At 46.0% G+C, this 22,695-nt stretch overlaps 1 protein-coding gene across 1 annotated transcript in view; it reads left to right on the top strand.

Moving 5' to 3' along the window:
- The first annotated feature begins 6,938 nt into the window (after positions 1-6,938).
- Positions 6,939-22,695, top strand: part of LOC121458036 (tripartite motif-containing protein 34A-like) — a 33,330-nt gene continuing 17,573 nt past the window's right edge. The window contains 7 exon segments of the mRNA XM_041667154.1: positions 6,939-7,394; positions 7,826-7,921; positions 9,182-9,412; positions 11,967-11,989; positions 13,068-13,168; positions 13,379-13,405; positions 17,373-17,399. Of these exon segments, the coding sequence (XP_041523088.1) occupies positions 6,972-7,394; positions 7,826-7,921; positions 9,182-9,412; positions 11,967-11,989; positions 13,068-13,168; positions 13,379-13,405; positions 17,373-17,399 (928 nt within the window). The 5' untranslated portion in view covers positions 6,939-6,971.

Raw genomic sequence — 22,695 nt, 5'->3', positions numbered from 1 at the left:
GATAGAGAATGTTGATTAGTCTGGAACCCACAGAAGCCCAGTTAACACAACAGCACCAATTTATTAAGACTAGAGCAGAAGAGTCCAGGGTCAGCCTGTGCCCCTGCGGGCGGGATGTTTCAAAGCCCCACCCCTTGTACTATGAAGTGACTGGAAGTTCCTTAAGGTATTTATGGCTTATCACCTATGGGGAGCTGCAGTGCACAGTCGACAAGACTAAAAGTTGTACAGAAGGCCTGCAGGGCGGTCTTGGGGCACACCTTCAATTCCTTGACTTGGGAGGCAGGGACTGGCAGGTCTCTGTGAGTTCAAGGCCAGTTCCAGTTCAGGCTTCGAAGCAACAGAGAAACCAAAATAAACAAACAAACAAAAGTTGTAAGCGTGGCTCAAGAGCAAAGCCTCAGGTCTTCATTCAACAACAATGGAACAGAATAGTAAGAAAGCTACAATTCTGAGACTTGATTTGGAATTTGAAGAAACAAAGCAGCCAGAGAACTTCCACAGATAATACCAGAAAGCAAAGTAAGGCTCTCCACCAGTTTTTTTTTTTTTTTTGGTTTTTTTTTTGTTGTTGTTGTTTTTGTTTTTTGAGATAGGGTTTCTCTGTGGCTTTGGAGCCTGTCCTGGAACTAGCTCTGTAGACCAGGCTGCTCTCGAACTCACAGAGATCCGCCTACCTCTGCCTCCCGAGTGCTGGGATTAAAGGCGTGCGCCACCATCGCCAGTTTTTATGTAACTTGACAACCAAGTTTGGAGCAATCAAGGGAGTATAAAACACAGGAATCTGGAAGAACTGCAATTTTGATCTTTCGACTTCACATTCCTGACTTTGAGACCTTGCCAAATTTTTCTTCCATAAAACGCTTATTTGTGCTGATCATAAATCTCTTCTAGGCGTTAGCCCCATTGTTGGGGTGCTTGCCCAGAAACACAAAGTGCTGGGTTCAGTTCCCAACACTGCATAAATTGGGTAAGGTCATGCATTCTTCCAATACCAACACTACAAAAGCAGAAGCTGAATGATATGGAATTCAAGACCATCCTCAACTACATAGCAAGTTCAAAGTCAGCCTGGGATGTATGTGTGTGTGTGTGTGTGTTCATACACATATATAATATAACATCACTCTTTCTCAAAAATAACATTGATCCATGTATGTTAGACATTCAAAGCCCTGTCTTCTATGTTCTATTTCTCTATGGTTCTCAAAAGTGCTTGGAGACACGCACACCTTTAATCCCAGTACTACTCAGGAGTTCTAGAGGCAGGGGCAGGTGGATCTCTGAGTTCAAGACCAGCCTGGTCTAGGTAGTGAGTTCCAGAATAGCCAGGGCTACACAGAGAAGAAACCATGTCTCAAAAAAAAAAAAAAAAAAAAAAAAAAAAAGGGCTTTGACCATAAACTCCTTACTTAGAGTGATCCTCCTGCCTCAGATCTCCCTACTGCTGAATTATAAGTGTGAGCCCAGAAAGCCCAGTCTGCAGACTCCTGCTTGCTAGGTAAACATTCCAGAATTGAGCCACATCCGCAGTTCCTCCTCAAGTCTTTTCCCTACCCTCACCCTCTAAGATCAGGTGATACTCAGGTTATCTATCCACCAGGTCCGGATGTTTAGCATTCTTTTTTGCCTTTAGTAGAACTTTTATCTACAGCCCAGTTTCTAAATGCCGTAAGTTTTTGTATACATAATGTATAATAAACCTTCAATTAAAAAGTAGATGGTCGCCGGGCGGTGGTGGCGCACGCCTTTAATCCCAGCACTCGGGAGGCAGAGGCAGGTGGATCTCTGTGAGTTTGAGACCAGCCTGGTCTACAAGAGCTAGTTCCAGGACAGGCTCCAAAACCACAGAGAAACCCTGTCTCGAAAAACCAAAAAAAAAAAAAAAAAAAAAAAGTAGATGGTCTTTGGTTCCGCACGTTAAATAATAGATGTACAGGTGTCTCTGTACGTATACACACGTGGTAATTTGAAGTTGTTAGATTTTAATGATACATCAAATGACTACCTTTGATACAGTGATCAAATGATATGTCAAATGATACATCAAATACATTAAATGGTACATCATTTAATTATGTGACTAGACTTATTTGTTGTTGTTGTTACTTTTTTGAGATAGGGTTTCTCTGTAGCTTTGGAGTCCATCCTGGTACTTGCTCTGGAGACCAGGCTAATCTTGAACTCACAGAGATCCACCTGTTTCTGCCTCTGCAGTGCTAGGATTAAATGTATGCATCACCACCACCCGGCTATGGCTAGACTTTTTGTTCTTTAGACATTGATAGAGAGAGCAGATGTGTTAAACACTTCCATGACTGTCGAAGGCTTAAGTCTCAAATGATAGTGTTCTCATAGGCATCATCACTTGCTGTTCCCAAGGCTTGTCTAGGGATGTCATCCCATTTCAGTCCCCAGGCTCCCTGGCTTTCAGACCCTCCCAGTCAGCGCAGAGGCAGCCCCTCCTCCTCCGCCAGCCCCGCCCCTTTTGCCTGGAGTCGGGCTCTGGTGTTGGGTGTTGGAGGGAACTGTCTACTGGCTGCGTGCAAGTCTCGGCACTGATCAGGACACGGATTCCAGGTTGGTGAGCAAACCCATTTTTCTGACCCGTCGCTACTATCCCACTGATGTGCAGAGTCTATGCCACCTTAGGATTGTGTTGGGGTTCACGCGTGGAGGAATTGTGCGGGACTACAGCTTTAAGTTTGGGAAGCATCGAAGAGGCACGTTTGCAAATGGGACTAGACTGTGTAAGGGGCTAAAGGCGGGCGTTTAACCTGGATTTTGGAGGCAAAAGCAAGCTACTCTGGAAGTTTCCCGTTTGGGGTCCTGAGTGGATTCAGAGGTCAGCATCCCCTCCCCTCCAAGCTCCAGCCTGGCTGCCCCAGGAAGTAGGTTTATTCCCCCACCCCCACCCCGCACCCATCCCCCGCAGCAGGCCGCACTTCTCCCAGGAAGAGTTGGGAGATGAGCCTTTCGGCCCGCCCCGCCCCAGTCCGCACCGGCTGCAGCCAGTCTGACCTGGAAGCCCTGGAGCCTCTCCTGAGGAAGCCCAAACCAGCTGGGGCGGAGTTGGGAAAAGACCTAAGCGAGGCCCTCTGGCCCTCGGAATTAATTAAAGGCTTCCGAATGTGCTCTGCAGAAGTTTGGCACTGGGTGCTCTTCTGTGGACCTTTTTTGGGGATGCCTATCGCCCCATTACTCTCCTGAGTCACTTCTGGCTGAGGCGGCTGGGGACAGTGAGGTGATAAATTGCATTTTATTATGAATGAGTTTGTTGAAATCCGGAGTATTGTATTGATGTATTTTATTAGCATGGGTATAAAATCTATCGACTCTGATTTTAATTTTTTTTGAGGTGTAACCCAGCTGCCTTGTAGCTAACCCGAGCTCCTGCTTTCACCCTCCTCCTTAGAGCTATGAGTACAGCCCTGAGCTAAGCCTACCAGCGCAGCAAAGGGACATTTATTTCATCAGTCCCCTGAGAGAAAAGCATGCCCAAATGAATAGTCACAGCTATACTGCAGGAGCTGACACCTGGACACTGTACCCTAAGCCTGTTACTTAGCTTTTGAGTGTTATCACTTTTAATATATAGCATGGGCAGAGCTATACAAAGTGTGGATCCTAGAGTTTTGGTGAGAGCTAACTGGGGGAGAGTTCTAAGTAAGTGTGGTCAATTCTCAAACGACGTTACTATTGACAAACCCCAGGCCTAACTTTTAGAAAATGCACAGTCAGAACAATTTTGGAGATAATATGCTAAGAAGTTGGGGTATGTGCCTCAACCGAAGGGTGCTTGCCCTTGGAACCTGGGCGCATGCAAAGCCCTGGTCCCAGAATCAAAGAAAGGTAGAAGAGCAGGGATGATGCTGTGGGATATATGTGCACACCTATCACAGCAGCACTCGGGATGTGGAGGCAGGGGTACCCGGAGATCAAGGTTATACTCAGTTATGCAGTGAGTGGCTGACCAGCCTGGGGTACATGAGGCCGAGTCTCAGAAGATATGAAAGTGGGTAGTAGGGTGTTAAATATGCTTTTTTTATGTTTATTTATTTATTATGTATACAACATTCTGTCTGTGTGTATGCCTGCAGTCCAGAAGAGGGCACCAGACCCCACTACAGATGGTGGTGAGCCACCATGTGGTTGCTAGGAATTGAACTCAGGACCTTTGGAAGAGCAGGCAATGCTCTTAACCTCTGAGCCATCTCTCCAGCCCCAGTATATTTTTTAAAAGGGTGTGACCTCTTATTATGTCTAAACACAGTAAAATTAACATTTTTAACATAGGATTTACAGGTGAGATACCACAAATTTAATACATATGCAGAAATTATGTTCTATCCTTTAAGAATGTAACGGATTCTGTAGCACTAAGTAGAAGAGAAAAACCTGTACAGGGTAGTATTTTAGGAATTTCTGATGTTCAACAAGTTTTTAAATACATAAGCAAATGATTCTTTGAAGGCCAATTCAGAAATGTTTAAAACGAATTATTTTCTAATTTCATGTCCATTGAGTGCTGTGAGATCAGTTCCAGATAATAGGCCTGCATAAAGGTAAAAAGTAACGGTAGCTAGGTGTGGTGACACAGACTTTTAGTCGCAGCACTCTGGAAGCAGAGGCAGAGGAATCTTCTGAGTTCAAGGCCAGCCTAGTTGACAAGTTTCTCCCCTTGCCTTTCTTGTTCAGTGTCTGAGTCCCCAGCGTTGACCCCAGTGTCACTGAGTTTTGATCTGCAGGCCATACTGGTACCCGCAGAGCTTCTGTTCCTACAAGCACGTTTAGTCTGGGTGTTGGCGCTCCTTTCCCGTCTTCCTGCCCTGAACTGTATCTACTTGGCAAAGGTCAGTGCTTCTGAAACATCCTAATTTCCCCACAAATCTTTTTTTTTTTTTTGAGACTGGGTTTCTCTGGGTAGCTTTGGAACCTGTCCTGGAACTTGCCCTGTAGGCCAGGCTGGTCTTGAACTCACAGGGTTGCCTCTGCTGAGATTGAGGTGCGTACCACCACTGCCCAGATCCCGGCAGGTGGTTTTCAGTGCTCACGGCCTGCACAGAGAGTTTCACCACGCGTGGTACAGCTCTGCTTGGCATCCATAGCTGTGTACCAACCAGCAAAGTCCTGAGGCTCCTCAGCGTTTCCTTTACACTCCTGGCTGCTTTGTTCTGGTGTGCAGTTCATCCCCACTGGAACCCTTGGGTCTGTCTTTGCTGATGTGTTTTCAAATGCTTGTCCATTTCTCAGCAGCTTTATGTAATTGTCACTTTTGAGCTTGGCCTAAAGCTGCCAGCCTGCGTTTTGAATTTGGTTTAAGGATTTCATGTTACATAGTGAACTGTGACCTAACTTAATAAGTAAACAGATTGTAGTTTATCCGTGCAGCACAGAGTCAAGTCTCTGCCAATCAGAAGCAGCTGTATAAGCAGTTTCAAATGTCAGAAGCAATCTGACTGTCTCTAACTTCTGTCTTCGCATGTTGCTTTCTTTTCTGGATGTAAACAGCTGGCCTAGGTGATAAGGCAGAGTATTGTGAGCCATTTTCGACCCAGATTAGTGTTGGATCGTAGGACTGCGCATAAACTCATTTCGGACTGACAGAAATAGGTTTGGTGTGGTTTGAGGGATAGAGCCAGCAGTAGGCTCTGGATGCAGCTCCAGTGCCAGGGAGGATATACACATCTAATTGTCTTTTTTAATTATTTCGTTTTATGGGTATAAGTATTTTCCTGTATGTGTGTCTGTGCACAAGTGTGCCTGGTGCCCTCAGAGGCCAGAGGAGGGTGTCAGATCCTCTGGAGGAGCAGCCGGTGCACTTAACCACCGAGCCTCTCTGCAGCTCCTGTAGTTTTTAATCTTTCGACCGTAATATAACATCGTATGAGTAGACTACAACTTGTTCCTTTGCCACTTAGTCTTCTCACAAATTCTCTCGTGGGTAGAGACTTTCTCAAGAAAATAGTGGATTGCAAGAATAGTTTTGCCTGAAATAAAAGTAACATTTTTGGGGCAGGACTAAGACTTGGTTTTCAGCATTCACAGGGCAGCTCACAACTGTCTCTAACTCCAGTTCCAGTAGATCTAATGCCCCCTTCTAACCTCTGGGCACCAGGCATGCACACGGTACGCAGACCTACATTCAGGCAAAACATCCATACATAGTAAAGGGGGAGGGAGGCGTGTTAGCTGTAAAACCTGTCTCCTCTGCCTGTTGTGGCTATTTCTGTCTCTGGGTTTTTTGGGAAGACACCGAGCTAGAGGCCTGAGTGAAGCAGAGGAGAGTGGATGTGTCCACAGCTTAGATAGCTGTGGTCCTGGAGAGCAGGCATAGGGGAGTGACAGACAGAGGTGGAAAGGCTCATGAGAAAGGGTCATCCACTAAAGGAGGGTCAGATGCCACCTTCTGTGGGTACAGCTGTGAACAGAAAACAAAAGGCTCCGATCTCTCAGACCATCAGAGATAACCATGTGATGATGAGAAAAACAAGCCAGTGAGAGGTGCCAGAACAGTTGCCCCATCTGATAAGATAGCAAGGAAGAAGGCATTGGTGCAGATACCAGAATGAAGGATCCCCTTGCAATGGGAACAGCAAATCCAAAAGTTTTGGCACAGTCGTGTGTCTACTATGTTTAACACTGAAAACATTCTTGGGTGGACTGGACTCTGTATAAGACCTCTCCAGTGTCCCGCTCATCTTTCTGTCCTATAGGAGGTGAAGGAAACAGTAAGTTTTGTAGTAAGAGGGGAAGTTGGTGTGGATGTGAGCTCAGATAAAGGGAATTGGAGGGAGAGGCCTTTGTTTCCCCTCGTGTCTGGCTTCTCAGCTTTAACAGCATCTTTCCTTTCTCTCCCCTTCCTTAGCCTGTGCTTTTTTTTCATTTGCTCTCTACCTGGATTCTACAAGCAAGAACGGTCTGGTCTAGCAGTCAGAGCTGGGCAGATAGGAGCCAAGAGGGCGGCTACAATGACGTCCGTGCTTCTGGAGGACATCCGAGAGGAAGTGACCTGCCCTATCTGCTTGGAGCTCCTGACAGAACCCCTAAGCATAGACTGTGGTCACAGCTTCTGCCAGGCCTGCATTACAGGGTACAGTCACAGGTCAGGGCTCAACCAAGAAGGGAAGAGCATGTGTCCTGTGTGCCAGACCACCTACCAGCCTGGGAACCTCCGGCCTAACCGACACCTGGCCACCATAGTGAAGAGGCTCAAAGAGATCGTGTTGGGCCCGGGAAAGCAGCCAGAGGTCATTCTTTGTGCTCTTCATGGAGAGAAACTCCAGCTTTTTTGCAAGGAGGATGGGAAGTTAATTTGCTGGCTATGTGAGCGATCTCCGGAGCACCGTGGTCACCACACATTCCTCATGGAGGAGGTGGCTCAGGAGTACCAGGTGGGAGCAGGTCTGGGCTCGCCCTCACACCACGTTCTCCTCTAATTGTTTTGTAGGTTTTGTTTGTTTTGTTTTCCTCTGTTCCGAGACAAGGTCCCAGGTAGTTCAGTCTAGCCTCGTGTTGATCGCAGAGCTAAAAGATTACCTTGACCTTCTGGTCCTAGTGTCTGTCTTTTCGAGTTCTGTAATCACAGATGTCCAGGGTTTCTTGCATGCTAGTTAAAAACTCCCAACTGAACTATACCTGAAGCCCAGATTTCCTTGTATGACTTTTGTTGACTTAGAAGTTGTATTAGAAGCTGTCTCCCTATCTTGTCTTCTTTCTTGCCTTCCTGTCTAATCCATCCCTTGCATTCCCTGGGTAGAGAAGATTCTTTGAAGCCAAGGCAAGCTTCCCCTGAGCCCTCTTTCGCCTGCTATATTCCTTCCAGGAACTGTTCCAGGAGTCTCTGAAGAAGCTGAGGAAGGAGCAGCAGGAAGCTGAGAAGCTAAAAGTTCTTATCAAAGAGAAGAGGGAATCTTGGAAGGCAAGTAGAATTGTCCTGGAAGTGATATGGGACCACAAAGGTGACCACGTGAGCCGAGGACGGGGCCTCCTGCCCCAGTGTCTTCCCCTTCTGCACAGAATTTCCCCTGGATTCCTGGCTGTGGTGGTGCACGCCTTTAATCCCAGCACTCAGAAGGCAGAGGCGTATTTCTGTGAGTTCAAGGCCAGCCTGGGCTACAAGAGCTAGTTCCAGGACAGACTCCAAAGCTACAGAGAAACCATGTCTTGAAAAAAAAAAAAAAACTTCCCCGGTCTATGGTCTATGGCTGGTCGTGGTGGTGGTACACACCTTTAGTCTCAGCACTTGGGAGGCAGAGGCAGGCAGATCTCCTTGAGTTTGAGGCAAGCCTGGTCTACAGAGTGAGTGCAGCCAAGGCTACATTGAGAAACCCTGTTTTGAAAAGCCAAAAAAAAAAAAAAATCCCACGGGGCTGACCCTTTTCCTTCTTCAGGGGAATTGGTGTGGAAGTTAGGTAACATGTCAAAAGTCCATCCAGTTTTCTTTTGGTTTGTTTATTAATTTCAATTTATTTTATCATTTTTTTCATGTGTATGGATGTTTCACCTGCATATATTACTATAATACCACATGTGTGTCTAGTGCCTGAGGAGGGAACTGGATTTAAAGATATTTGTAAGCCTCCATTAGGTACTAGGCATCAAACCCAGGCCTTACGGAAGAACAAGAAGTGCGCTTAACACCTGAGCCATCTCTCTGGCCCCTCCCAGGTTTTTAAGACAACTATGTGGGAAAGAATGGCTTCCCAGACAGAAAGCAGGGACAGGCAGGTGGGTGTGAGTTCAAGGCCAGCCTGGTCTACAGACCTAGTACCCGGCCATCCAGAGCAGCATAGTGAGCTAGACCCTGTCTCAAAGTAAATAAGTTAATTAATTAATAATAATAATTCTAAATCTTCTTTCCGGAGTGACTGCCTGGAAAAGGTAGGTTAATTGTGACCTGATAATTACTCTCAGGGCTCAAAATTGGAAGCAGAGGCTGACCTAGAGTCTACCTAGGCTTCCTGGAGTCTAAACTACCCAAGAATCACAGACTGTATCTCCAGACCTAGACAGAGCAGCCTGAGGCCGAGGGCTGAGAACAGGTGCTACAGGCCCGTGTTCCTCCACTTTCAGACGAGCAGGTCCCCCGAAAGTGTGCAGCCTGTTCCTGCCCCTCCTCCCCCAGGGAGAACCCTTGGTCCTGCAGTCAGCAGCCTGTTTTTCTTCTCTGGTGCTAAAGAGTCAGGTGGAGCCTGAGAGACACCGGATCCAGACCGAATTTAAGCAGCTGCGGAGCATCCTGGACCGAGAGGAGCAGAGGGAACTGAAGAAACTGGAAGTAGAAGAGAGGAAGGGGCTGAGCATCATAGAGAAGGCCGAGGGGGACCTGATCTACCAGAGCCAGTCACTAAAGGATCTCATCTCCGACCTGGAGCACCGCTGCCAGGGGTCCACAATGGAGCTGCTGCAGGTGAGACTCAGGGACATTTCCATCTCGTGTGGCACTAGGACCATCGTGGTGGAAAGGAGAAGAAACAGATTCCTTTATGTTTCTGCTAACCTTTTTTATTAAACTATGGAGGGCCAAGGGCTAAAGGGATGCCCCATTGTTATTGATTGCTAGTGAAGAGTAGCCCAGAAGTTTATCTGGAATTGTGAAGACCTGTGCTCTCCAGGCCCCTTAACCAGTCTCAGGACAACTGACATTCTAATACAGATAGACGTCAGCTGTGAGGGACTCTTCTGTGTGTTGTAGGGAATTTCTCAGCACTCCTAGTCCCTTCCCACCAGAACGCAACAGTACCGCCCAAGATAAGGCATTCCAAAGCCCTTTAACTTTGCCCTGTGTCCCCAGGGAAGAAATGTCTAACCCCAGCTCTAACCAGACAACTCATGTCTCTGTTCTTGTAATGGCAATTGGTAAGATGCTTTTGTTCAGTCTTCTCATGAGAAAACATGTGCAGAAATGAAGTTAGAGCATTGGCATTTAACCAGCCTGCCTGGAAGACAGATCCTACCTAGCAAAGGATGTAAGGGGAGGGGACGGAAGCTGGCATGACGGCCAGGAGAACCTTGCAACGCTGATTGACCAGCAGCCAGAGCACTTTTTTATTTATATAGAATTCAAGCAGGGGATTCGTGTTGTTGCAAAACATAGATCATATTTTTAGTTTCAGACGTGGTTTTTTCTTGCTCATATTTCAGTCATTAATAAACTATGACAAAAGAGAGTTATCATTTCCAATTATTTCCCCTCATGTTTTGACATCATTGGTGAGCAGAGTTATCATTTTTATTAATTCGCCCATTAACCCAATTTTTAAGAATCGGGGGCATATGACCACCTATTCTCAGACTGATAGCTTTTGGTTGTCTCAGGGATGCTAGACCAAAACAAAATCTTGAAGCCAGTCTGGGCATGACTGCCATGTCCCTAGCAGTGCATTTTTCAGTCAGGGTGCCCAAGGGAAATCCTCAGACCCAAACTGCTGCAGTTACTCAAATTCTGGCATGGTGACCTCAGCTAATCTAACTGTGTTGCTGTACACGTCATGTAATTGGCTGGGTGTGAAGTGGGAAGAGATTCCCGAACTGTGGCCCGCTCCTCCAGCCCCCACCCGACCTTGTTGACCTTTTAAGTTTATTTTGTTTTGACTGTCGTGGTCCTGAGTAAGTACAGGGACAGAAATTTCAAAAATTTCTTATAACCTCATAAAGAGATGTGGTTTCCTTCTGTATGTCACAACCTCCAAGGTGTATTGAAGTCCTTGAAGTAGATAAGGATGTCTCCCTAAAGTGGGAGGGGTAGCATGTTCAGGACTTTGCTGGGGAACATTAGAAGAAGGCATAAATGATTCATAATAAATTTTCCATCAATCCAATATTCCCAAATTGTACAAATTAAAAGTCTCCTAAGTATGCAACAGGTGACACGGTGGCCACCATGCAGCTCATCTCTGCTGGGTCCTTGTCAAGCAACTGTGCTGGCCTTAGGCCATCTGCGGTTCCCATCAGAGACGGCTGTGCCCCCAGCCTTTCTCTGCCCTTAGTAGAATTCCGCTGTGATAGCAGATACTTAACAGGTATTTGGGGCCAGGCCCCTGTGCGTGCGTGCGTGCATGCATGTGTGCGTGTGTGCATCCATGTATCTCATCTAAGGGATGAGTTTGAGAGTGAACCACATTTCAAACTTATGGAGGTCTCAATGCTGGGTGGCAATGGCGCAGCCCATTAGACCCAGCAGTGGGGAGGCAAAGGCAGGAGGATCTCTGAATTCAAGACCAGCCTGATCTACAGACAGTTCTAGGACAGCCAAGACTGTTACACAGAGAAACTCTGTCTCGAAAAACAACAAACAAACGAAAAAATAAAACCTGTGGCTGTCTCAAGGGTAGATGTTAGTCTGTCATTCTGCAAAGCCGGGTGTTGTGTGAAATAACAGGCGCTACACATGCATGGCTTTCCGAACAGGGATGAGGGGATGGCTCAGTGCTGGGGCATTCGTCTAACATACGTGAAGTCCTGGTTTCCAACCTGAGCATTGCCAAAAACAAATAATACTTACAAAAAAATGAAAGAACTTAAAATTTGTGCATGGGTCCTCCAGAACTCTGCTCTGATTGGGGTTGTTTTTATTTTTGTGTGTGTTTATTTTTTGAGTGTTTGTTTGGTTTTTCGAGACAGGGTATGTAACCGCCCTGGTTTATGAATTCACTCTGTAGGCCAGGCTGGCCTCAGATTCACAGAGATCTGCCTGCTTCTGCCCCCCAAGTGCTGGGATTAAAGACTTGTGACACCACCACCCAGCTGTATTTGTTTAGCTCTTTTGAGAACTCTTTGCTGTGTGACCCAGGTTGGCCTCAAACACATACTTGTGCTTCAACCTCTTAAGATATAAGATCAAAGGCATTCCTCCGAGTTCTCATTTATACTTTTTTTTTTGGGAGGAGGGGGTTCTTTGAGACGGGTGGTAAAATGGGAAGAAGGCATAATCCTTCACTCCATTTGTCTTTTTTTCTCCCTAGGATGTGAGTGACGTCACAAAAAGGTATGTGAGTTAATTCCCTTGGCCCTGTAGAGTTATCCTGTGGGAAGGGGAAAGTCATAGGCAGGGTAGTTTTGAGACGGGTATGTTGCATTGCCTGTGAATTTAGGGATCTCAAAGATAAAGGAGTAGGCTGGCATCCATGGTGGTAGACTCGGTATGGGAAGGGGACACTAGCTGGAGGCAGGATTGTCACCAAATTCCCTTTTCACCAACCTCTCCACCTGCCTTTGATGCGAGTCACAGCCGTCTTGATACACATCATTCTTGGCTGTTTATTGAGGGAAATCACCTTCCATGTGCTGCCCGAGGCTTGAGATGGGCTTTTCTGATGCCAGCGGTGACTCTCCCCTTCTCCTGCCTTTCCAGTCCAGGTCTTCTGACCTAGTGTAAATTTTCCTTTTATGTCAGTTCCAGTAAAAACCAAGACCTGACATGAGGGGAATGGTTTTGGCCCTGGGACACAGAACAACATCTCTTCAGTAGCATTGAATATATAAAGTCATCCCACCAAGGTGACATCTCAAGTTGCCCAGGGCCCCAGTACCTTCAGGCCTCTTAGGCAGTGAGCCTGGGTTTCTCGCCCTGAATTCTAAGCCCACACACTCAGCTGAAGCAAGACCTTCCTTTTAGGTGTTCCTTTAGCCTCAGCAGCAGGGTTGTTTCCTGATCGGTGTGGGCATCTCTGGCACCCCCCAGTGAACATTCTGATACGGCACTGACATTTTTATACACTTTGTTTCCTTTTTAGATGTAGCAAAGGACTCCACAGCCACTGGAGTTCTTTCAGTTCTCAGTTGGGCGCTGTCCCTAGGTTACAGAGGAAAGGGAAACTCTTTGTACCTTATAGAATTTACAATAGAGAAGCAACAAAATGAGGCTTTAATAAGTTCACTTTTACTGAAGCGAATGCAGATAGTGAGCAGCTGGCTTCTAGCTCAGGTCTTTTGGTCCAGTGGAGAGCCCTCTGCAGAGCGCTGACTTTTCTCAGGAAAGAATGTTGAAGAGTTTTAGTTCGTCAGTGGGTCTGAGGGGTGGGGAGACCGCACCCTGAAGCTCTCATAAGGTGTGCCCTCACTAGGAGTGAGTTCTGGACCCTGAGGAAGCCCCAAACTCTACCCACCAAGCTCAGAAGTTTGTTCCGAGCCCCGGACCTAGAAAAGATGCTGCGAGTCTTTCGAGGTGAGTTTGGGGAGAGTCTGGATGAGGGGCTCCTGTAGTGGGGAGAAACTGGGCAGATCGTGTACTGGAGAATAGCAGTTCTGAAAGAAGTCACAGAGGGACACAGATGTTGAAGGCGACGCGGAGTGACCAGTGCGCGCCTTCTCTGAATCCCCATTGTTCTCAGGGCTCCTCAGTTCTCTTTAACATGTTTTACTCATCTTGTTACAGAGTTGACAGACGTCCAGAGCTACTGGGGTGAGTAGAATCCACAGCCTCTCTGAACTGGTGCATGGTCAGCCTCTCACATGCTTCTCCCCAACAGACTCGCATGTTCCCTCTACCACTTAATTCTAGGTCATCGTCTGTCCGTTCCCCCCGCCCCCATACACACCATTTCCTTTGTCCTCTCCACTCAACATCACGTGACCTGTGTGCCCACTCTCATCTGCTTCCTCTCCTCTGAGAGTCACAGGACCCGTATGCCCATTCTCATCTAATGCCGTTGTACCCTCTCCTCCAGTGGACGTGACGCTGAACCCACAGACGGCCAATTTAAATCTTGTTCTGTCTAAGAACCGGAGACAGATGAGGTTTGTAGGTGCCAAGCTGTCCGAGTCTTCCTGTCTGGAAGAGCATTATGACTGCAGTGTCCTGGGCTCTCAGCACTTCTCCTCAGGAAAATACTACTGGGAAGTGGACGTGAGCAAGAAGACAGCTTGGATCCTGGGTGTATGCAGTAACCCGGTGGAACCCGCGTTCTCTTTCAGCCAGTATCCCAGCAAGCAGAGCTCCTACTCCAGGTATCAGCCCCGGAGCGGATACTGGGTGATTGGGCTGCAACATAAACACGAATACAGAGCCTATGAGGACTCCGCCACTTCCCTGCTGCTGTCCATGGCAGTGCCACCTCGCCGCGTAGGGGTTTTCTTAGACTATGAGGCTGGCACTGTCTCCTTCTATAATGTCACAAACCATGGCTTGCCCATCTACACCTTCTCCAAGTATTACTTTCCCACTGCCCTTTGTCCCTATTTCAATCCCTGCAGTTGTGTGGTCCCAATGACCTTGCGTCGCCCGAGCTCCTGAGAAGTCTGGTGCCCCTGCCCACACATGAGCAGACTCCTTGGAACACACGGGTTTCTTCTCTGAGCCTCTGTTCTTGTAGGATAGCCTCCCACTGCTCCTATGAATACTTTTGATGGATCTTGAATTAAAGGTGTGCGCCACCAAGGCCCGCCTAGCAAGTGTTGACTTTTGATTTGTTGGGTTTTGTTAGTTTTGAAGCAGGCTATTGCCCGGCCTGTTCTCTGTGTAATTGATAATGACCCTGAACTGATTATCCTGTGTCTACCTCCCAAGTCCTGATAACCTACCTATGTTTTTGCTCTGGTGTTGTTCGAAACATGGTAGCCATAAATAGCCCCGGCTAGCCACACACGCTTAGTCCTTCTGCTTCTGCTCCCAAACACGGATTACAAATCTGTCTCACAACACCTGGCCAAGCAGAGTATTTGATGACTTTTTTTTTTTAACTGATATCTGTGGTGGAATGTAAAACATTCTGTATAAATTAGAAGTTTTATAGTAAACATTGAGTTTGGTAGATTTTTTTCTTCTGTAATCACTGAGGTAAGTGTATGTCTTTTTTTCTTCTGTTCCTGGGCCAGCTACATTGATTTGTCTCAGTTGTTGAGTCCACCACTGATTCCTAAGTAAACCGTTATTATGTGTTATATTCAATACTTTATTTTTGCTGACTCGTTGTTTAGGTTCCGTTTTTGCCTATATTTATAAACAAAATTGCCTCGAATTTTGCATTCTTGTAGTATCTGTCAAGTTATACAAAATATAGTAATGGACAAGGCAATTATATATGTATATATAGGATTTGGGTGCTTAAACCAAATTCTCCATTCATAAATAATAACAACAACAACAAAACCAAACTAACTATTGATTAAAAAAAATAATCTTCTAACCACTTTAGTCTTGATGGCATCAAGAAGAGATTGTAGCTTTTGCTTTCATAATAAATAGCCTTCATCTTAAGATTTTAAGAGTAGTGATCAAAATCAGAAAATGTGCCTGAAAGGGAGAAGATAACAATCTCCCAAAGCCAGTTATGATATCAGAGGAGGCAGAAATGGAGGTAGCCACTTCACAGTGATGTGTTCGGGCCTCCAGCGGCTCTTCTCAGTAAACAGTTTTTTCTCTGAGACATCAGTTCACAAAAAATGACACGGAGACTTTTTATGAGCGCTCGGCCTTAGCTTAGACTATTAACTAGTTCTTATAACTTAATCACTCTTACGCGGCTCGGTTACCTTTACTCTGTACTTGCCATACTGCTTCCTCTCCATCTGGAGGCTGCTCTGCCTTCTTCGCCAGTCCTCTCTGTCCCCAGCAGACCTGCCTAGCTATTGGCCAGTCCTCTCTGTTAAATCAGCCATGGTGACATACAACACCTCCCCTTTCTGTTGTAGAGCTCAGGATTGAACTCAGGGCTTCTTACGTCAGGCTGGCATCCTAGCTTGACAACCCGAGTTTTTTGTTTGTTTTTTGTTATTGTTTCTTTTGACACGGGGTCTTACCAGGTTACCCAGGCTGGCCTCGAACTCGCAATCGATTCCAGGCTGACCTTAAGCTTGCCTTGGCATCCCAAGCTACTATGTTTACAGGTTTATACTACCTCTTCTTCTCACCTCAGAGTGCTTACTTGTGCTCAGGTTCAAGTTCCCAGTTAAAAAAGTTGTAGATGTGAGGGGAGAAATCCCTGCTGGGGGCAGCTGATGCTGCAGCCAAGGGCCAGGAGTGACTTTGGAGCACTCTCAGATGTACTGTAAGTGGATTTCCATAAAAGCAATACAAAATAATTGCACTAACAACTGTATTACAATGTTGATATTTTGGATATATTGTTTTAAATAAAGCTTACTTACTTCAACTGTTTGTTTTGAGATAGATTCTTCTTACTCTGTTGCACAGGTTATCCCAAAATTAACCACGTAGCGTAGGCTAGCCTCAAAACCCTGGTGGTGGGCTTCCTCCTTCCTCAGCCTTCCAACTGCTGCTGTTACAGGCATGAGCCGCCACATGAAGCTTCCATTGTATTTTTGTTTTTATGAGACAGGGTTTCTTTGTAGCCCTGGCCATCCTGGAACTCACTCTGTAGATCAGGCTGAGATCCAGATCCGTCTGCCTCCAAAGTGTTCATGAGCCACCACTCCCCGCTTATTGTAATGAAAATGTAGATGCTGGGAGATTTTCAGTTACATTGGTTCTGATTACACTTCTACCAGACCACTGTGTTGAGATAATTTGTGTCCTTGAGGGAGCCCTTGAAAAACAGCCATGGACCAGGGTACCAAGGGAGAATGGAAGGTGCACCTGTGCATAGAAGGACCTATCTATCTACACACCACCCCTCAACTCTAAGGTTTGGTTTGGTTTCCCTGTTTTTAAGATTATATTTTTAGAGCCGGGCCGTGGTGGCACACAACCTTTAGTCTTTAGTCCCAGCACTCAGGAGGTAGAGGCAGGCGGATCTTTGTGAGTTCAAGGCCAGCCTGGTCTACAGAGTGAGTTCCAGGACAATCAGGGCCATTACACAGAGAAACCCTGTCTCAAAAAAAACAATAAGAAAAAGATTTTATTTTCAATCATGTATACGTACGGGTTTGTGTGAGTGAAGAGGCCAGAGGCATCAGATCCTCTGGTGCTGAAGTTCCAGGCAGGTGAGAGCTGCCTTACATGGCCGCTGAGGATGGAACTCGGGTCCTCTGGAAGAGGAAGACATACCCTACTACAGAGCCATCTCTCCAGACCCCCACAGGTGCGGCAGAAAAGGCTGTGATTGAACACTGGTGGAAACATAAACTTCAGGAGATGGCTGGAGAGGAGCCTGAGCCTGGAAAACATTTCTACTCTGAGGGCTTTTGCCTCTGGAAAAGCCTAGTGCAGGTCTGTTCTGGGCCATATCCCATGTATGGCATCCCAGAAGCCAGGTGCAGGTTCCTCATCCTGACCTGCACTGCTCTGCCCAAGTATTGCTCCCTTCTCGTTTACTTTTCTTATAAAATAAGTCCACACCAAAGGAATCAGTCCAAACCCCTAAACCTTAAATTGGCTTGATAGCTCCAAAGAGGTGTCCAGAAAATGACCCTAGACACTAAAAAAATTCTGTAAGCCTCAAGGAAGTCTTGCTTAAATAGACTAGAGCAAGCATTCAGCTCTAACCTTTTCCAGAGGGGTCTTGAGGCAGAAGTCTTCTCACCTAAGTTAAGCTACTCTGAAATATACATCAAACAAACAGTAACAGATGTTATTTTTTCTTATTTGTTTTTATGGTTTTTCAAGATGGTTTTCTGTGTAACAGTCCTGTCTTGTCCTGGAACTCACTTTGTAAACGAGATTGGCCTTGAACTCACAGAGATCCACCTGCCTCTTTCTCCCAAGTTATCTAACATGAGTGTTAAGGTGGGCCCAAACAATAGGTAGGGCAAGACTATCTCTAAAAATAAGTTTAGCTGTGTGTGGTGGCACACTCCTTGAGTTCAAGACCAGCCTGGTCTATATAGTGAGTCTCAGGGCAGCCAGGTTTACCTAGACTCTGTTTCAAAAAAATGAAAAATAAAAGCAAATAAAACTATATAAGAAATAAAGACAAGAAGAAAAGAATGCAAAGTCTTAAATCCAAGATCAAGACTATTCTGTATATTTCGTAATTTTAGATTTTACATTAACCTCACAATCCTCATTGACATAATTTTCATAAATGGTGCCAAGTGTGGATTGACTGCATGGAAGCAGTGTTTACAAAACCACTTGTTGAAAGCCTAGAAGGCTCCAAGGAGGTATCCAGAAAGTGACCCTTTGTCCAGCAACTTGGTCATGTATGGGAGGGTCTATTTCCAGGCTCTGTTCATCTATCAAGCCTCAAGAAGGTTCTATCTGCCCCTCCCCTGTGTCATGTAACAGTATTCTTCTACAGTATCGCAGAGACTAAATAATAGGATATTTGGATAATTTTTAATTTTAGTTCATACCTAGTAGCCCAGAGTACTTTCAGTTATTTTATTCTTGCTTTTTGCCTGCAATTTAACATACTAGTCATTTTTAGAATACAAATTAGCGTTCTTTAAGAAGTGTGGCGGAAGAGTTCCCAGACAGACACATTAGCAAGTGTAAGGACGACCTTGACTTTCAGTCTGAGCACCAGCAAGTACCAGTGGCCTGGAGGGAGGAAGGCTCAGCAACTGAAAGTGCTGCTCCTGCAGAGACCTGAGGTCTGTTCCCTGCACTTGTGTATCCAGAAGTCCACAATCCCCTGTAGCTGGTTCCAGCGCACTTACCACTACTGACCTCCCTGGACTCTGCATTCAGGTGTACTAACACACACAAACATACATATATACATAATTAAAAACAAGAGCTAGGTGTGGTGGCTCATGACTTTAATGCTAGCTCTTGGGAGGCAGATACAGACAGATCTCTAAACTCAAGACAAGCCTAATCTATATAAGGGCTTACGAGCCAGGGGCTACACAGTAAGACCCTTTCTCAATAATAAAATTTAAAAAAAGATTTATTTATTATGTATACAGTGTCTGCATGTGTATGCCTGCTCACCAGAAGAGGGTACCAGATCTTATAGATGGTTGTGAGCCACGTTGTTGGGAATTGAATTCAGGACCTCTGGAAGAGCCAGCAGCCAGTGCTCTTAACCCCTGAGCCATCTCTCCAGCCCCTAAAAGAATTATTTTTCAACAAAAAATTACACATTGCTGCGCCAGCATAACCTGGATTCCGAGTCCAAGCGAAGGACATCAGGATTAATGGAACATGCAGTCTGGATGTTGCAGAATCAGAAGCCTTTATTGTACATCACCAAAGGTGTTTTATACCTAATCCAGACAGGTGGGCTAACAGGATGGAGACCTCATGGCCACCATCCGATTATGGCCAAGGCAATGCATACTCAGGAAGCAGGGTTGGTAAACAACTCTGAGAGCAGGGAACTTGCAAGTTTCTCAGAAACCTAGAACAACAAGGGCAAGAAAGGTCACCAACAGGGGAGGTGAGTAGGAAGGCCAGGAGGACTCCATTAGGTCCCAACAACACATGTATTATTTTAAAAAGGTACTTTATTACAGGGCGATTTAAATTTTATCTAAGTTATAAAATAATTCAATGTAAAGAAATCTTAATTTTAAAGCAAAAATGTTATTATCCTAATAGCTTCTCTTTTTAGTTTACTGACATACTACATGTGGAACCCTAACCCCTTGTTCTCAAAGGGGCAAGAAGAAATTTCCTAGCAGAATGTTTTCCCAGGAAGATAGTGGCCTTCCCCTCTCCCACCCAGGAGATTCTGAGCACAAGGTCACTTAGCTCAGCCCAGCCAGCAACCTGGTACAGGCTGATAAAGATGGCCTAACTCAGAAACAGTGGCCTTGCTCTAAGAACAAGGAAAAAGCTGACTTAACAGAATGGGAGGGAGCAAAAGTCCTTGTATCCATGCCAAAGCATCTTCAAAGATTCTCTTTGAGGTTATGCCTTTAAAAGTTTACCCCATAGAGGAGATACAACTCCTCTCTCTACCTTGCTATAAGGGGGATGGAGATGAGTTCCAAACATGTTTGTATTATGCTGATTAAACCTTGCTTATTTCAATCTGGGCCTCTCTGATGGTTTCTCTCTGGGAGTCATAATCTGGGCACAACACTACATAATTAAAAATTAATTTCAGGAGGAACTCAAAGGAGAAGCTTAGCATGCGCAAGGCACTATATTCAACTGTTTGCACCGACTAATTGGATATTCTCTTCCCTGACAACTCTATTGTTTGCTTTTAAAAAAAAAATTATTTGGCTGGGTGTTGTTATGCTTTGTGGACTTCTGATATGGTATCTGACATTAATTTTTGTTATTCTTGCCCATTATTTAAAATATTTCTTTTTGTTTTTTGAGACAGGGTTTCTCTGTAGCTTTGGAGTCTATCCTGGAACTAAATATCCTGGAACTATACCAGGCTGGCCTCGAACTCACAGAGATTCTCTTCTCTCTGCCTCCCGAGCGCTGGGATTAAACCCATGCCCCACCACCACTGCCTGGCTATTTGAAGTATTTCTTCTCCTGTCTTACCATCTTTATCCTGGTTCCAAAATTCCAATGATGCTGTCTGCTTCCCAGATACATTCTTTTCACCCCTTTGCATTTTACTACAGAGAATTTTCATTGCTATCTCTTCAAGTTCAGATTCATCTTTGGCCATGTCCAGCCTGTTGCTGCGGCTTGGGCCACACTGCTGACAGGTGGTTTCCCTTCCTGTTACCTCAGGCTTGATGTCTCCCTGTTTTCTCTCTTAGAGCCCCCATCTCTCTGCTTACATTCCACAACTATTTTCTCATACTTTTTCCATTCTAGTCTGTGACATCAAGTCCTTGTCAACTAAAGTCAAAATAGAAGCTACAGTTCCCACTGTGCCTTGGCAAAGCTGGTTGATCGGCATGTCAGCGAGCGCTGCAAGGCTGGTGGAGCAGTGGGGTTTTCCAGAGAACTGAAAACTGTATGTGTCTAGCCAACGTGCTTACCTGGAGCCTTGCCATGCTCCCTTCCCTTCACATCTTTAGGCCCATAACCTGATAGTTTAGGCTACTCAATCAGATTGTACGTTACCATGTATGGAGACACAGAAGCCAAACTTGTAGAGAAAAGGGAGCCCCATTGCAGTCAGAGCTTGACCTTGGGATACTAATGTACCAAGCCCTGCGTGCAGACACGATAAACTGCCTCCTTGGACAAGAAGCTTGTGTCCCATTTCCCCTACCAGGAGCTCTACAACATTGGGATGCTATGAAATTCACAGTCAAGTATTTTGGGGTCCCGTTTAGTAGCCGTGTGCTCCCTCCTCTGCACAGGCCTTTGTGCTCACTGCATAAGAAGCAGAAGTGGTTTCCTAACCAAGCAAAAGGCTTAAGAGTGTTATCAGGCAGTGGTGGCGCACACCTTTAATCCCAGCACTTGGGAGGCAGAGGCAGGCGGACCTCTGTGAGTTCAAGGCAAATCTGGTCTATAGTCAAGGCCAGTTGTTGTGATCTAGCTGCCCTCACTCCCCCTGACTGACAGCCGAACTTCCTTGTGGTTTGTAATTGACAAGGATGTTGTGTTCTTTCTGGCCGGTGGTCTCCAAAGAAGGAGTAGAGGTATAAAAGGTTGCTGGGCAAAATAAAGGTTGCTGTTCTTCCACCTGGAAAGAAGCCTTTGAGTCTCAATCCCTGCACCCCCCAGGCCCCCACCCCCCTACCCCCGCCAATCTTGGCTATCCAGGCTGCGCTGGCTGCAGCAGCCAGTCTGGTCTATTGAGCAAGTTCCAGGACAGCCAAGAACAGCTAAGGCTATACAGAGATGTATTGAAAACACCAAAAATATATATATATATTTATTATTTTCTGTGTTCTGTTACTATCAGAATTTTAGTAAGCTACTTTCACATTGAGGTATGGAATTTGGGTGCTCCTGCGTCAAGGACACTCATCAGTGGCTTCTGAATGAACTCTTAGCCCCTTTGTGTCCACATCAGTGCTCCTTTAAATCCTCTGCTGATCCCCAAAGTTCTGTCCAGCACTGTCCGAGCTGAGCCTGATGATGGCGCTTCTCCTTTGCTATCCTGGAGTCCCGTTCCATCCCCGTCCCTGTGCCCGCTCCTGACACAGAACCTTCTCCCCTTTGGATTTTTGTCATCTTCCCTGTTGACCTCATGCTCACACCATCACGATGGTGAAACATGGGGCAGCTGATGCTACCCGGAAACAGAGTCTCATAGCCGACTCCCTGGTCCTCTGGCTATTACAATCTTCCCCCTGAGCCTGAGGAGTGTTTTGTAGATCAGTTGGGACTGGACTCCACATTGGTTGTGGTTTTCTGTAATGATTTCCATCTCTTCAAGGAGAAGTGTCCCTCTTGATGAGCGGGTTGATAGGTCATTTTTTGTATACAGACAGAGCTGTCTGCATTTGGCACCTTCCCACAGCACTTTAGGTGGTGCGGGGGTGGGGGAGTGGAGAGGGAAAGAGAATAGATATGAAAGACCCCCACTCACTAAGCAGCAGTAACGCCATTTTGCAAGGCTTAAACTTTGCAGCAACGCAAGTAATTAGAGCAGGGAAGTTCGACTTGAAAATGAGGGCGGAAAAGCCAGGCAAGATATCCACGGTCAGCCGGTCAGCCATCTGGCCTCAAGCGATAAGGAACCCGCAGCTGGCCTGCTCTAATGAGAACATCCCGGTTGCTTAGGGAAACAGGATGCCTATAGTCAGTATACGTGCCCAATCTAGAATATCAGTAATTCACAGAGGAGACAACTCCCCCTATGAAAGATCCCAGCTTATCTGCTGTAACGTCACTTCAAAGAGCTTTTGACGTACGACTGTAAGTGCAGAGTAAGGTCAGTGTCCCTGGCTGCAAAACAGGATCTATATATCCATAGATTAGGACAGGACATCAATTAACAGGATGTCTGTTCCCATACATCTGTGCTGGGAAAG

This window comes from Microtus oregoni, unplaced genomic scaffold, assembly GCF_018167655.1.
Source record: "Microtus oregoni isolate MIOR12 unplaced genomic scaffold, Mior012 000016F_ref0000370, whole genome shotgun sequence".
Classification (NCBI taxonomy): Eukaryota; Metazoa; Chordata; class Mammalia; order Rodentia; family Cricetidae; genus Microtus; species Microtus oregoni.
Note: the sequence above shows the minus strand (reverse complement) of the source record. Positions and strands in the feature narration are given on the sequence as shown.